General features: G+C 40.2%; 1 protein-coding gene across 14 annotated transcripts in view; it reads right to left on the reverse strand.

Annotated features, from left to right (window-relative positions):
- The window catches only part of GRIP1 (glutamate receptor interacting protein 1), a 509,665-nt gene that overhangs the window by 120,014 nt on the left and 374,488 nt on the right, over window positions 1-15,163 (reverse strand). For all 14 annotated transcript variants that reach the window (XM_075931263.2, XM_075931223.2, XM_075931287.2 and 11 more), the window contains exons 3-7: window positions 11,671-11,806; window positions 10,120-10,265; window positions 7,639-7,722; window positions 6,229-6,304; window positions 4,853-4,998 (exon numbers count right to left, since the gene is read on the reverse strand). In XM_075931263.2, the coding sequence (XP_075787378.1) occupies window positions 4,853-4,998; window positions 6,229-6,304; window positions 7,639-7,722; window positions 10,120-10,265; window positions 11,671-11,806 (588 nt within the window). The remainder of the gene's footprint in view (window positions 1-4,852; window positions 4,999-6,228; window positions 6,305-7,638; window positions 7,723-10,119; window positions 10,266-11,670; window positions 11,807-15,163) is intronic.

Raw genomic sequence — 15,163 nt, forward strand, 5'->3', positions numbered from 1 at the left:
CAGCTCCTTCAGCCTTCCCTTAATCTGTAGAATTTAGGGGCTCTAGAATTTCTTCAAGATTAGATCCCCTTGCTTTATGATGCACTGTGAATCTTAGGAACAATCCCTAGGGTTTGTCTTTTCCACTTCTCGTTTTTAAAAGTGGTCATCATATTGTATAGATTACACAACATACACAACCCTGCCAGGAGGGTTCTTGGTAACTCTTAATAAAAGAGTTACTAAATACTAAGGCAGATTTTTATGACTGTATCCCTTTAAAATTATTGCTCTTTAGCTACTCTATGAACCAAATATTTTAGCTAAAGTGACCCAATGAGGTAAGACACTTGGTAGCATATTTTTAAAAAGTGTTGTAAACAAAGCATTGATAACTTTAACATATTATGATGAACTGTCTTTAAGAGTTGAGAAAATAAGCACATTAATATATTCTTCTGTGTAAAGTTATACGAGAGAATAAACATCATGTTCATCTAATACTTTGGGTGAAGCTTTAGCAAAGCAGTTGCTACTGAGAGGCTCTACAGTCAGAGTGATTTTTAAAGACATAGAACTCAAAATCAACTTGGCTAATTTCCTTGTCATTTTCAAGGAAACAATTGTTGCTTGCCATTGTTCAATGAAGCCATTTCTACAAACAAATATTGTATTTGCTAGACAAAGAAGCCAAATATGCAAACTAGGATTAGAACTCTGTTCCTTTGGTTCTAATAATAATAATACAGGTACCTACTACTTAAGCTAAGAGGAAGCTTCTATTAAAGTGATGTGTTACAAAAGGTTCATTATGTTCTCCCTTAGGTGCAGCCAACCACAAAATACTCAGACACTATAATCTAGCAATTTATTTTTTCTTACTTATGACCGCTTTACTGCAAAGATTCCCTTTACAGGAATTGTCAAGATGTAACAAGGCAGACCACTTGAAGGGCAACAATAAGCTATATTTTTGTTAGAATTGCACAAAAATGGTAGATAAGAAGTCAGAATTCTAAATTATGGTACTATTTTCATGTCCAGAAATCCAAGCTGATGGATGAATTTTCCTCAAACTTTTCAGAAATTTTTTCATTAGCATCCAGAGTATATATGGTCATTATGAGCCACATGTTTTTAGAAAGGCTGAAAGTCATGTTCCCCATTCTGATCATTAAGAAATCCATTAATAAACTTTTGTTCCTCCTCTTGGATGAGGACACTGGGAACCTTAATCTGGAATTTGTGTAAATATCTTGTTGTGAGACTATAGTGGCACTTTTACAGGATTTCTCATCTGTGCCCATAAGATCGCTGAAATGAAGCTCCTCCTTGAAGAAAACCTGAGCTCTAGATTTGTTCTCTTAGGCAAGTGTGATTTAATGCTCATCCACTATCAAAAATAAGCTATGAAACTCACTTGGCTAACTATAGTACAGTATTTCTAGCTTGAACAATTTAAGAATTTATTTCAATCTAATGCAGTAATTCTCCATGTAAAGATTATTCCAGTACCCTACACCATGTACTCTAGAAAGAGATGCATTCCAGTGCAGAATAACAAGTTTTACTATAGATATCTTTGGGGGAAAATGTCCCCATATGTATTACCTCACAAAGCCAATTGACTTGGCTTATATGTTTTCCTCTTCCTGAAGAGACCTTTAAATCATTCATTGATAAAAAAGAGCAGTGAATCTCCCATCAATGGCTTAATCTAAGGACTACCACGAAAAAAGCTATAAAGTCCATGCAGTTTATAGTATCTCTGCATGATACTAAATTTAGTGTGAAATTTTCTTATACTTCTCCTGTGCAGACACACAAGGACTTGCAGCATTATTTATTTCTCACAAAATCAGAAATATATGTAATCTCCCCTAAATCTTTTGGGAAATATGAGCAATCATCCTGTTTCATCATCAAAACAGAATGAGATGGTTTAGGGAAAAGAAAGACACCTCACAGATTGCCATCTCTATTATGCCAGAACATTTCTATGCTCCTAATTCATCGTGAAGAGCGTTTTCCTCAAGCTGTCACTGTAGAACATGTTTTCCTATCATTTTCAGAGATGAATCTATTATTTCTTTTTCTCATTATTTCAAAGCCTCTTGAAATTACATCATAATGTTTTCCATGAATCATGAAACAAGAAGACACATTTCCAAAGAAGCCACAACAGGCAGATAGAATCCCTTTCATGTTGGTAAGTTCTTTGCCTAACTCGGCAAGATATTTAAGCATGTGAGTAACTTTAAACTCATGCATAGTCCCATAAAGCTCAATGCAGCTGGAAGGCTTTCAAGAAGAAAGTGACATAGTGTGATCAAGAGGCAAGGAATGCTGCTACCATTATTGGTATTACAGTAGTGCGTAGAGCCCCACCTCAGGTCAGGCTCCATTGTTTGAGGCTATGTGCAGACACACAGTAAGAGGTAGCCCCTGCTCCACGCCATCCACAACCAAGACAGACAAAGCAAGGAGAGGAAAAAGAGATACAGATACCAAATCTATACTGCACTGTACAGCCAGGTCTATGGGACTCGGAATTGTGAACTCAGTGTTTCCAAGCCCAGGCTGAAGCGTTCACAATGCATTGTAAGTCTGGCCTTACAATTGCTACATCTGGGTCTCTCAGAAGTGCTAACATGTCTATATTGGCCTACACATTCTGATTTCAATGTCCAGCTTAAGCTGCCTCCACACTGCCACACTACAGGAAGACTTGGTATCTGATCTTCACCCCAAGATGAAGGACCCACATCAGATCGATGTGTATGGGGATAGAAGACGGGTTTGGGCTCAAACCTGAGTCAGAGCCTTTGCTTAGTGTACAGTGTAGACACAGATAAAGAGGTGAAATGATTCACTAAAGGTGTACATTTAATATAATAGAACCTCAGAGTTACAAACACCTTGGAAATGGAGATTGTTTGTACCTCTGAAATGCTCATAACTCTGAACAAATGGTTACCTGCCTCTTCGTAAATGTTGGTCTTTGTAATGTTGCTTATGTTCATTCCATTCTAGACACGTGCATGCCCACATGCAGGAGCGGCTCGAGGCTGGCTGCGGCAGCTGGTGCCCCAGGCGGAAGGCGCGACTGGCACCCCCACCTGCACGGCCGTCAACGGCCATGACGTAATCATGGGGCACCCCGGTGCCCCGTGATGTCATCATCAGGCCCCTGGGCTGGCAGCGCCCTAGGCAACTGCCTCGTTTGCCTAGGCTCACGGGCCACCCCTGCCCACATGCACAGCGGCCACAGATTTTTGTCCTAGTGGAATCCGTAGGGGCAGCCTTGTGCCCCCTTGAGTGCTGTGGAAACATATTGATATATCTGGACACCTGTACGCTTTGCTAGTCCAGACTGTGTGGGTGAGGGGGAGGAAGGCGGCTTTAAGGTATAAAGCTCATTTCTCTATTCTTTTTCCTTGCAGAATCCTGTTGAGGCTGCCAAGGCCTTGGAGGCCGAGATGGCCAGAACTGCTTCTTTGCAGACTGCAGCATATGCATATCCAGTGAGCAAAGGGTAGCTCAAGCACCCTTAACCCACACAGCCTCATGTCTGTCTACTCTGCAAAAAGTTCATTCTCATCAAATGGGAAGACCTGAATCGAGGTCTTCATTTCTTGAGAGAGGCCAGCGGTCTGAAATCAGGGGTTGTGCCTTATGACTACCACTGACTACCTAGCCACATGCCATGCCAAATGAAGAGAGCACCATGCTGCTATGGTATCTTCCTTCACCAGATGCCAAATTCCTAGGCTAAATCTTGGGGAAGGGACTCCTTGAACGTATGGAGGGAGTCTCATAAGTTAAAATTGTACCTTCCCAAGAAAGACCGGTATTTTGCCACCTGAAATTGCAGGCTGGCTGTTGAATAAATTTTCCACACAAAAAGGTCCAGTCTTTTGACCTCTTTATTTTTGGGAGCTGAAATGGTATGCCCCGGTTGTCCTTTTCATTGGCCACAGAGACAAGCAGCAGGAGTAGAGGTGAGGTGACTAGAGGAGAGTACTCAAATCATTTGGCCAGGATGAATTACTTGTTTTTGGCCCTTTTGGAAGGGGAAGGGATGGATGATGAGGTTTGCCAGAGGGTCCTGGAAATTTTCAGGACCCCATCATGCACTGGTACTACAACATAGGTAGGGGTATAGGCTGAGAGCGTGCTGAACAAGGTGTCCAGCTGCTCGGATAACTCCTCCACCTCTAGGCTCAAGTTCTCATCAAAAGCCTAGGAAACGAAGGTGATGGAATGTCTCTCCAAAAGTAGAGGAAACTTCTATTCAAAACTCTGCTATACAGAACCATCTACCTAGTCTTATATTCTGGCCACATTTAGTCCTTCATTAAATATCTTCACTGGATTCCTACGAGATCCTGCATAAAAATTAAAGCTCAATTTGCACCTCTCAGTTTTCCTTCCTACTTTCTTCTTGCTCTCTCACACTCCTTTGCACATCTGTTTCAGAATATCTGAGGTTGGATGGCTTTTTCTGTGCTGTTGGCAGCTACATTGGCAAAATAAAATAAGGACTCCTGCCCCAACAAATAAGCCTCCCATTTGTACAATCTGGATAGAAATGCGTACACACCTTTATCTACTTTGTACAAACATAGTCACTGAGAGAGTTATTTTGCTAGGATCCACAGTGTGGCTTCACTTTACAAACCACAAATTATCAAGACTATAAATTACAATACTCCGCTCACCTCCCCACAAACCAAAAAATATGAATGAGGTGGTTCTGATGGGAATATCTGAGGTATAAAAGGTCATCATCAATTTTGAAGTAGCTTATCAGAGATAGAGAGTAAAATGTCATGGATGTCTCCCAGAACTAAAGCTCAGAATTTCAACTTACCCATTACCGAGACGTCATATTCTATCAGCAGAGTTGCTTCCTGCCCACACTGCTTCAGAATACTCATGGCTTCAGCATGTGATGTTCCAAGGAGTCGAATTCCATCCACACTCAGCAACCTGTCACCAGGTTTGATTGTGCCCTCTCTGAGGGAAGTTAAAGGAACAGTCCTTATTAATTTAACATAATGTGGTTTGGAGATAATAGCCACTTGCGCAAAGCGATTCACTGACGCTCTTTCTGACATCCATCCCACTTGACTTTACTTTTAACATTTACTTTGACATTAAAAGTGTTCAGGGGTCACTGTGAAAAGGAAATTGCTTTAATCGGAAAATCAGTGATGGGAAAAACTACCCATTACTAAATAATCAAGTCACAGCGGACTGATATTAGATATTGGTTTTGTTACAATATATGCTCTCTCTCTCACACATGCTCCAAGCACAAACACATTGATGAAAAGGCAGATTGCCAACTGTGAGGAATCACCTCCTGATTTACATCCTTCAACTCATTTGGACAGTTCACTTCTTCCCAACCTGCTATCTGAAAGAAAATTGGCTAGCAATGCCATCCTCCCTCCTAAGCATATATCATAATACATCCTGAATTATTAGCAAAAATTATTCCTATTCTTAATTCAAGTTTCAGAGAAATGGGCAGGGTAGGAGGAAAACAGAAAAAAAGCAAGTATTTTTGAACACTTGTCTGTTTATTAATGTTAGCCATAAGCAAACTTTCTAAGCATAAGCTAGAGAACTCAGCATCCTTTAAAGAAACTGTCTGTTTAGCTCCTTTAACGTTCTAAGGACACCAATGCCATTTCTGAAAATGTAACTGACATATAGAACCTTACCAAAATAGCTTTTTTCTTCTTTTTTACAGATACAAGATTTTATATATATATATATATATATATATATATATATATATATATATATATATATATATATATATAACCATTGTGCATGCACGTGTGTGTCTATACATATACACACATACACACACAACGTAATATGGCCATATCCTAAACTCCTTATTCAGGTATGATGGAGTGGGAGTGAAGCCTGAGAAAGGAGTGAGTAATAACTCCTTTAGGAGTAATAACTCAGGTTAGGATTAGCTCTAATGTGTTATCAGAAAAAATACACATCTAGATAATTTGTTTCTGTAGTGCAAGAGAAATACATTTTGAAATACAGTGTGCAAAGCTCCTCTGGTTGCCTACTGTCACTACAATTAAATGCATGATTTTTTTTTAACTTCAAAGGATTGGATTTGAACATTGTATACTGTGCTCCACAGATGACTCTCTTAACTTTTGTCACAAACAATCTAACTTTTCTCTCACTACAGAGAAAAATGAATTTTACCTGTCAGCAGGCCCTCCAGGTCTAACACATGTTATTACAACAGGACGAGATTTATTTCTGTCATCATGTGCTCCACCTAGAAAAGGGGAATGAAATAAAAGACCTTTGTACTGGGTTTTTTTATGAAAACTAATTTCCAAAATGTAATTCCAAAGGTTGCAGCATGCACACTTAGAGATTGGTTAGAAAAGCAAAAACTATTAAGCCACTAAAATACACCTACATGTCTGCACATGTGGAGCAGTGCTATGCTAGCTTACATACAGGGGATTCCTACTCTACTGCTCCTTTTGAATAAGATTTGTTAAAGGGGGATTTTCATTTCTTAAAAGCCCCCACAAATCCATTCCTTTTTTTTGTTTTCAGTACATACTCTTTATGCTCACCTGTATGGACATTCACACTAGGTATCCTGAATGCTTTGCTGGATGGTCAAATGGGGACAGGAGAAGGAAGGGAAAAATTGTACTTAGAAGAACCCAACAGTGACCACTGGGAGATGCTAAATATTGAAATAAAAACACAGGACATGGTTTTCCCTGAGCTTAGGGTTCTATGAGGTTCTGTGACCTGCAGCATACAGGGGAATAGACTAGAGATAATCATGGTGGTCCCTTCTGACTCTGAAGTCTATGAGTTAATAAACTCCCACAATTTACCATGTGGGTATCACTGTCTAAAAGCTTCATGAAGGTTTTCTGTTCTCCAATTCAGCATGAGGATTCACATTATACTAGAGGTGTGGGATGTTCTTAAACCATAAATCAAATTTTAATAGTTAACATAAACAACTACTATGTAAGGCCAGGTCTAAACTAGCAGAGAAAACTGATGCAAGATAGGCAACTCCAGCTATGTGAATTGCATAGCTGGAGTTAATGTACTTTGCATCGATTTTCAGGGGCAGTCTCACAGAGGGAAATCCATGGGAGAAATGCTCCCAAGTAGTATAGTGAGGAGTACCGTGGTCAATGGAGGAATCCTCAGCATTCTATTTAACGGGTCTTTACTGGACCCACTAAATCGAACCCCGGAAGATCGATTGCCAGAACGTGGATCCTCCAATAAGTGGAGACAAGGCCTAAGATTAGCTCCATTAAGAGCCCTGAGCCCATTACAAATGGCACACTTCCTATTAACTTCACTGGGACCAGGATTTGGCCTTATGTGAACCAAAGTCAGTTATGTTCTTGGCATAATGTATTTATTACTATTGCTCTAGAAATAAAGAATTATATGAGTTCATAAACACAGTATATTAAGTACAGAAGAAATCATGAATTAATCACACAGGATTTACAAATGGTGAACAAATCTTGAAATATGATTGTATGGTATCATAAAAACTTATCCCTATTTAGCTTGTGCTGATCTAGATTTTCACACCATTCGTATTTAAGGATGACTTACCTCGTATTACAAACCCGAAAGTGTTCCCTTCTTTATGTAAAGTAACTTCCACCGTTCTAAAAATGACACCTGATCCTTGTACAGCTGAAAGATTTAAAAGGAAAACTGTCTGATCAGATTCATAGCTCTGCACTGCTTCTAATCCAGGCAGCGATTGCATTTCTGATCACAAAATGGGAACAGTTCAACTGTAAAAGTTTTTAAAAGCTGTAATTAACTACATCTCATGACCTTACTGCGAACATTGTGGATCAGATCTTTAGCCTAAACTGTCATATAATCACATAGTTCAATAGATAGTAATTCCAAATTACAGCCACTGAGGGATCTGGCTCTGTGTTTGACGGTATGTCTATATTGCACACTTCTGGCAGCACAGACAGTACATGTCCCCCTCACACAGGCATAAAGAACAGTGTAGCTGGGGAGACGCTGCCTAAGTGAGCAAAGTAAGGACATGCTGAACCCTGTAGACATGCACCCTTCTTGCTCAATGTCAATGAGCAGGGCCTGACAAACTGCGGTGAGAGCTACTCGCCAGCCCCACACTGCGCATACGCCTGACCAGCACTGCGCGTCCGTGCAGCGCCGGTGAATGGGGCTCATGGAGCGACTGGCTGAAATCTACTCACTATGGGCGAGTAGAATCAGTGGTTTGTCGAGCCCTGTCAATGAGCAATAGGAAAGAGCACTTACTTTTCTTATCTGGCTGACAGAGCTTCAGCAGCTACCTGTTTGCCAACCAGCTGTCACTAACAGTCCCTCCTGTTCCAGCCCCCATCTTTCCAGCTCTCCCTCACTCCAGCTCCCCCCCTGACCCAACACCTCCCAATTGTTACTAATTCTTTCTCTCTCTCTCATGCACACACTTTTAAAAATTAGGAAGTGAGGGAAGAAAGATGTTAAACAGGACTGTGTATACTTCTTTTCATAACAAGACCCACAATAAGGTAGTCAATGAGCTTTGGGTGTCAATGCGAACTTGAATTTTGGAGTCCATTTTGTATAGCATGAAGTTCTCCATTCACCCTCTCAACCACAGCTCCCAGCACATCCCTTGCCCCCATCTGCCTTCTGTGCCTAAAACAACCTTCCATGCCTAATGTCTTAAGGGAGTAGGTGATCTGTTGGCCAGCTCTCTCCCTCACTCTAAACCTGTGGTTCTCAACTGGTGGTCCATGGTGACATTTTTGGTGGTCCACAGGAACACTGTCCAAAGTCACACGGTGTGATCAGGCACCACTATTAGGCTGTTTTACGCCGTGTTCACAAGCATGTGGCGTGTCATCCATAGTGTCACCTAGGACGCAACCACATTGTGTTACTAGTAACTTCCATCTGAGGCTCTGAGCGTCAGTGTAGCTGCCGCCGTCATGCTGAGCAGTTGCTGTGTTGTTCTTCCTGTGCTACATGTGCTGGAGGTGGTCCACAAAATTTTTTTGATTGGCCTGGTGGTCTGTGGACTGAAACGAGTTGAGAACCACTGCTCTAAACTCTTTGGGGGGAGAGGGGGCTGTCTGGTTCACATTATCCCTCTTGCCTCTTCTGTGATTTGCTTATTATACTGGTGCACTCTAACATAACCCTGAGTCTCAGACTGTGGTAGAGATCAGTGAGGTGGCAGAGATACAAACAACAGCAAAGTTGTACACTGACAGGCAGGTAAGTCTATCACCCAGAAAGTTCCTGCCATGCATATGCTGAAGCATGGCACTTGAAGAGGACAGGAGGAAAGGAGTGAGTTGGCAGTGCCTAAAGATGTTATGGGGTGATCCCATAACTCCAGAAATCATAAAGGCAAAGTATTAACCCTGGGAGGGCTTTGTGGGGCTTTATGCATGGAAGAGGACTGTATCTTAAAAGGAGGAAGGCAGGGGCACTGGTAAAACTAATGGGCACTATTCAATTGCAGCAAGGGAGGTTTAGTTTGGACATTAGGAAAAACTTCCTATCTGTCAGAGTGGTTAACCACTGTAGTAAATTGCCTAGGAGGGTTGTGGAATCTCCCTCACTGGAGATATTTAAGAGCATCTTAGATAAACATTTATCAAGTGTTTGGTCCTGCAAACAGGGAAGGGGACTGGGCTTGGATGACCTCTCAAGGTCTCTTCCAGTTCTAGCATTCTATGATTCTATTATCACAGAGGAAGCCAAAGTAGAGTTTTCAGTTCCTATTATCTTCCCACACACCACGCCATAGTTCTCTTGTCTCTGAATATATCAAATGTATTTCACATGGTCCTCATTTAATGCTCTTCCCCAGAAATGGTTTACATTGGCTATATTTGGAAGCTTTCAACAGGACTTATGCTCCTTAGCCAATTAGGCAATTTTTAAAATCCTATACTACATAATCATTTGATTTGACCATTACTGCACTAACTGCAGAGAAAACACACATTTCTAAAACCTCTTATTGAAAATTCTATATTCTGCTGTTCTATGTGTTAGAGGATTCCAGTTTATCCTTTCAGTACTTACAGACTGGAGGGAGCTCATACTCCACTTCTAGAACAACCCTCTCACCAACATTCTTGAGAAGGCTGATGATTTCGTCGTGGCGAAATTTTGTCAGGTTGATTCCATTCACAGATTTGATGTAGTCTCCCACGTCCAGTTGGTCACTTCTGCAACAGACACATTTTCTTTTCCATAAACTTGTATCTCATTTTGCTACATTAGCAGAGTTGCTTTCAATTACATTTCAAGAGTGGATTAAAAACTAATCTTACCACACAACTAAAGTCAAACAAGTAAAACCCTTCTTGGGCTGATTTTCCAAATAGCTAAATGATGTTTCAAGAATTTAATCTAATTTAATATATAAAATATATAGAAGAGAAGCTTTACAGTGTTTATTATGATGTAGGAAAAGCTGACCTATGCACTGGAACTGCATAATAAGGCCAGTTACAATACTTAGCTATACCTGAGATTATTTCTCTCCATCAGTGTTCTTTCAAGCCCCTGCCTCCCCCCAACCTCTCTCTGCTTGGGCTACTGCCAGAAGTATTTTTTGAACAAGTTGTTACCTCCACAGCCAACTTCACAACTCCAGCAGGTAAGCCAGAGCCCACTGACATATGTTCTGCTCAGTTACTTGGAATAATTTGCCTTAATCTCAGTTTCCCCAGCTACATCTCCTCCCATAGCAGCTTGTTCTGCTTTCTCTGTGGAAGCAGGCAAATGAGCTATGGTTTGTTTTATTTAAATTTAAAATAAGCAGGTAATCAACAGCCATTCGAAACTATGATAGTACCTTGTCTGAGATTTTCAACTATATTTTTCCTTGATGTGATACATAGTGGCTACGTCTAGACTGGCATGATTTTCCACAAATGCTTTTAATGGAAAAGTTTTCCGTTAAAAGCATTTGCGGAAAAGGGCGTCTAGATTGGCACGGACGCTTTTCCACAAAAGTACTTTTTGCGGAAAAGCGTCCATGCCAATCTAGACACGCTTTTCCGCAAAAAAGCCCAGATCACCATTTTCGCAATCGGGGCTTTTTTGCGCAAAACAAATCTGAGCTGCCTACACTGGCCCTTTTGCACAAAAGCTTTACGCAAAAGGACTTTTGCCCGAACGGGAGCAGCATAGTATTTCCGCAAGAAGCACTGATTTCTTACATGAGATCGTCAGTGCTCTTGCGGAAATTCAAGCGGCCAGTGTAGACAGCTGGCAAGTTTTTCCGCAAAATCAGCTGCTATTGCGGAAAAACTTGTCAGTCTAGACACAGCCAGTGTGTTTTGTAGGTTTTATTCAAGAACAGCAGTTAATTAAATTTAAACAGTTTATAAAAAAATAAATTATTCTTGAAACAATGTGTCAGTACTTCTTGTATGTATCAGAGCAGCCTTGAGGGTTGCAATGGTTCAAATACTATTGAAATGCTTTTTATAGAGCTTCTCTGCTCTGATGTGCTGCCCTACAGATGCTGGTAGTCACTTACTTATTAGTGACCTTTTTGATGCGGTATGTATTTTTGAAGCAATCATATCATATAATGTATTTTGTAGCTTGAGATGTGGTTACCTAGCAGCGATTCCTCCTTGACGAAGGTTAGATACTCTTGGTTTCCCATCCTTGTCAATTCCACCTGATACCGTAAGCCCCAGGGTGGTGCCTTCTTTTTTCATTAATTCAACTATTGTCGAGCCCTTGAATTCCTCTGTTGAAAGAAAGTTATTGGCATTATTAAAATTTAAATAGTATCACAGATGTTGTTTTTTAAAAAAGTATGTAATCTACCTCCCAAGGAAGTAATTTTGTATTTTAATAAGAAAAAATGTGTATATCTGTCTTCTCTTTATATTACAATTCACAGGCTCGGTCCACAAAGCTCTACATATAGATAAATCTGATGTAGATAGTCCATAACAGGTTATTAAAAAATGCACCAATGGACTAGTATACTCTAGACAGCCAATAAATACAAAGTGTAGGAAATCTTACATAAAAAGTAACTTTTTTCTATATTCAATTTCATATTCTCAAATAGCTTTCTTTTCTTTCTCTTTCTTTAAAACCAAAATTTGAATTAAATACATTTATTGTACTACAAATTGCTAGGATAAAATAAACAGTGGGTAAACGATATAACTGAATTTTGGAGCCAGACTAATATTGAGGTCATTACTTAGATGTCAATGCTAACTAGAATACCCAGACATAAGATGATTTCGGGAAGAAATATAATGTATCTCTCTCTAAAACAGAGTTTCTACTACCATAATACTTATTAATCTAGGATCCAGTTCTGTCAGCTTACATTGAGTAATACTTTTCTCCACAAATAGTCTGACTGTTATTAATGGGACTAATTGCAGAATCCAGTGCAATTTCTGAGAGTAAGGATGGTAAAATCTGTCTTATGTCCAATAACACCACATCAGAATGCCATATCTTCTAGAACCTGATTTTGAAGGGTAGCCTCAAATATAATTATTTGAGCATAATTTAGCAGCCACAATTACCACTGCAAAACCAGAAGTTAGATAGTGTCCCATTTAAGGGCAGAGCCTTGAGAATCACAGACATATAAATGAAAATTTCAAGTAGTGTCTTGCATCTACAATGAAGTGTAATACATTTGTTAGTCTTGAAGGTGCCACTGAACTTTTTGTTATTTTTGCTGAAACAGACTAACATGGCTACCTCTCTGAAACATAACAACCCATGAGACTCCTCAAAGTGCACTGAAAAAAATCAATACACTACAGCACTAAGAAACACCATGGAACAAAATATTGCTTTTTTTCCCTCTATAAAAAATCTGAGAGTGAATTTAGGACCCTGAAAGTATGTTAATAGTGGTACAAGCCTGAGCCAAGCATAGTGTGCACAATATGCAATATTCTTTATATAGCAGTGCCACTTCAATATCATTGACATATAAACACCCCTTCTTTTCCAGTCCTGGGTAAGGAGTCAGGCTCCCCCATCTTGTCCATCAATTCTGTCAGCAGCCCGGGCTGTGAGCTAAGTGGAGCTGGGATTTGAGGTGCACAGTTGTTCTGGGAGCAGTAAATTGGTGTGCACAGTGTTCCATGGATGAGGGGCCGGACACGCCAGGTAAATGCTCAGAGGCTGGAATGTGCCTATTGCTAACCTGCAGAGTGACAGCAGAGCCTATGAGGCCTAAACGCAAGGGCTTGTGTTGCTTGTGGGCGTAAGGAGCTGATATACAGCAGGCACAGACAAGGCTTTTCATATCTGTACAGGGTTATACAGGGCTAGAAACGCTCACAGCCACTCCTACGCTGCTGGGACAACAATGCTGGAGAATTCAACAAAAACACCAGGTTGGCTAATAGTACAGATATCACATCACAAATGATACCATGTTTCAGAAACATGGTTGGGTTTATGAAACAAACAGATTTACCCATGATGTTGAACTTTCCAATTAAAATGAAAGCAGAATTTGTATGGAAAGAGTAGATTAGGCCTCCTGACCTCGCCTAAGGTAAACATCTTTAATGGTGGTGGTGTTTTTGTTGGTTTGTTTGTTTTTTAGTAAGATAGTTTTCTCTCTTCTGTGGAAATCTCTGACTTTTCATTAGTGATGGCTGTAGAGGGGGTAAGAAACAGATACTGAATGACAGCAATGCAGTGCAAACACTAATAATATAAACCAGGAAAAATTCTTCTTCTCTAAGTCTGATTTCTTTCAATGCAAGTTCTACTGTATTTTCATCTTGCAGTTGGTGGGTGAGATGTGTCATCCCAAGAAGCAGAGTGAAATATTTGATCTAGTTAATTAGGATAAAGTTGCAATGACTAGATTACCATTTCCCCCTCTCCAGAGTCTTATACATTTGACACAGAGCACAAATAGGGCATGGCATAAAATCATAAATAAGCGACCCCAAACAGCAGTCATGACAGCACTCTGATGTGCAGTGATCCCATGCCAGAGACTACACAGATGATAGATTCTTTGTATCTTAGGTCAAAGACATTGCTGCTTTGTTTCTGTGGAGAAAAAATAGGGGGTGGAATCAATACCAAAAGAAGAAGGGGTTTGTGGCTCTGAATGGGAAAATTTAGCTCTCAATTTTGGTCTTTTGAATGCACTGTGGTGTTTGCAATTACTTTGCTTGAGATGCTCTTTTACACTATATTTTGTATGGATTTTTTGTGCAAACAAATGAACAAAAACAAAACCCCTATACTCTGAAAATCTAAAAGTGCCCAGGCTCCAAGAGTGAGTGAGTGTGGTGTAAGAGAGGAGGGCCTGAATATAGAGAGATCAATTTGAATTACACTGACTAGGATGACTGTAACTGATTCCTTTAAGAGCTGGGACTTACTCAGAGACTACTACTTCGCCTTCCCCTTATCCCATCATCTGGGTTGGGTTCTTATACAAGCATCTGACACCTTCCTTTATAAGAGGTGGCACTGATATCCACTTACTCAATCTCCTTTTGTGTAATCCATCCACTACTTCCTCAGCTTTCATTGGAATCTCTTTTCTATCACCCTCTTCTGCCATGTTAAATCCACAAGGTCCTCTTCATTCATCCTCTGTATGTGCCTGAACCAGTGAAATTAGTATTTTCTGAATTTTGTCAGCCACATCACAAATTCTGACTTGCAACCATGTTGTCATCCGTCCTTTCATGTAACACTTTTTATTTCATGAGGAAATCTCATTTCAAGCACCTATGGGCATTGCACTTGCTGTTCTTTTATCACCCATGCTTCTGCACCAGTACAGCATTACCGGATGAACTACATAACTGAGCTTTCAATCTCAGTGGCATATACTTGTCATATTCAACACACCTGAGATATGATTTCACATTCTTCAAGCACTTCCTAGTCTGCACTGTATCTGATGCTCAAGCTTACTGTCTTCTATTACTTAGCTGCCCCAGTACCTGAACCAGTTGGTCTAGTTAAGTCATGTTCCCTTTAATCTCTATATCCAATATCCGTGTGAAACCTCTACTGACCCACACAACCTCATGTGGCACAGACCAATGCCAACTAGGGATGTAAATGACTACCGTAAAATTAC

This window comes from Pelodiscus sinensis, chromosome 1 (genome assembly GCF_052426305.1).
Source record: "Pelodiscus sinensis isolate ZL-2025 chromosome 1, ASM5242630v1, whole genome shotgun sequence".
Taxonomy (NCBI): Eukaryota; Metazoa; Chordata; order Testudines; family Trionychidae; genus Pelodiscus; species Pelodiscus sinensis.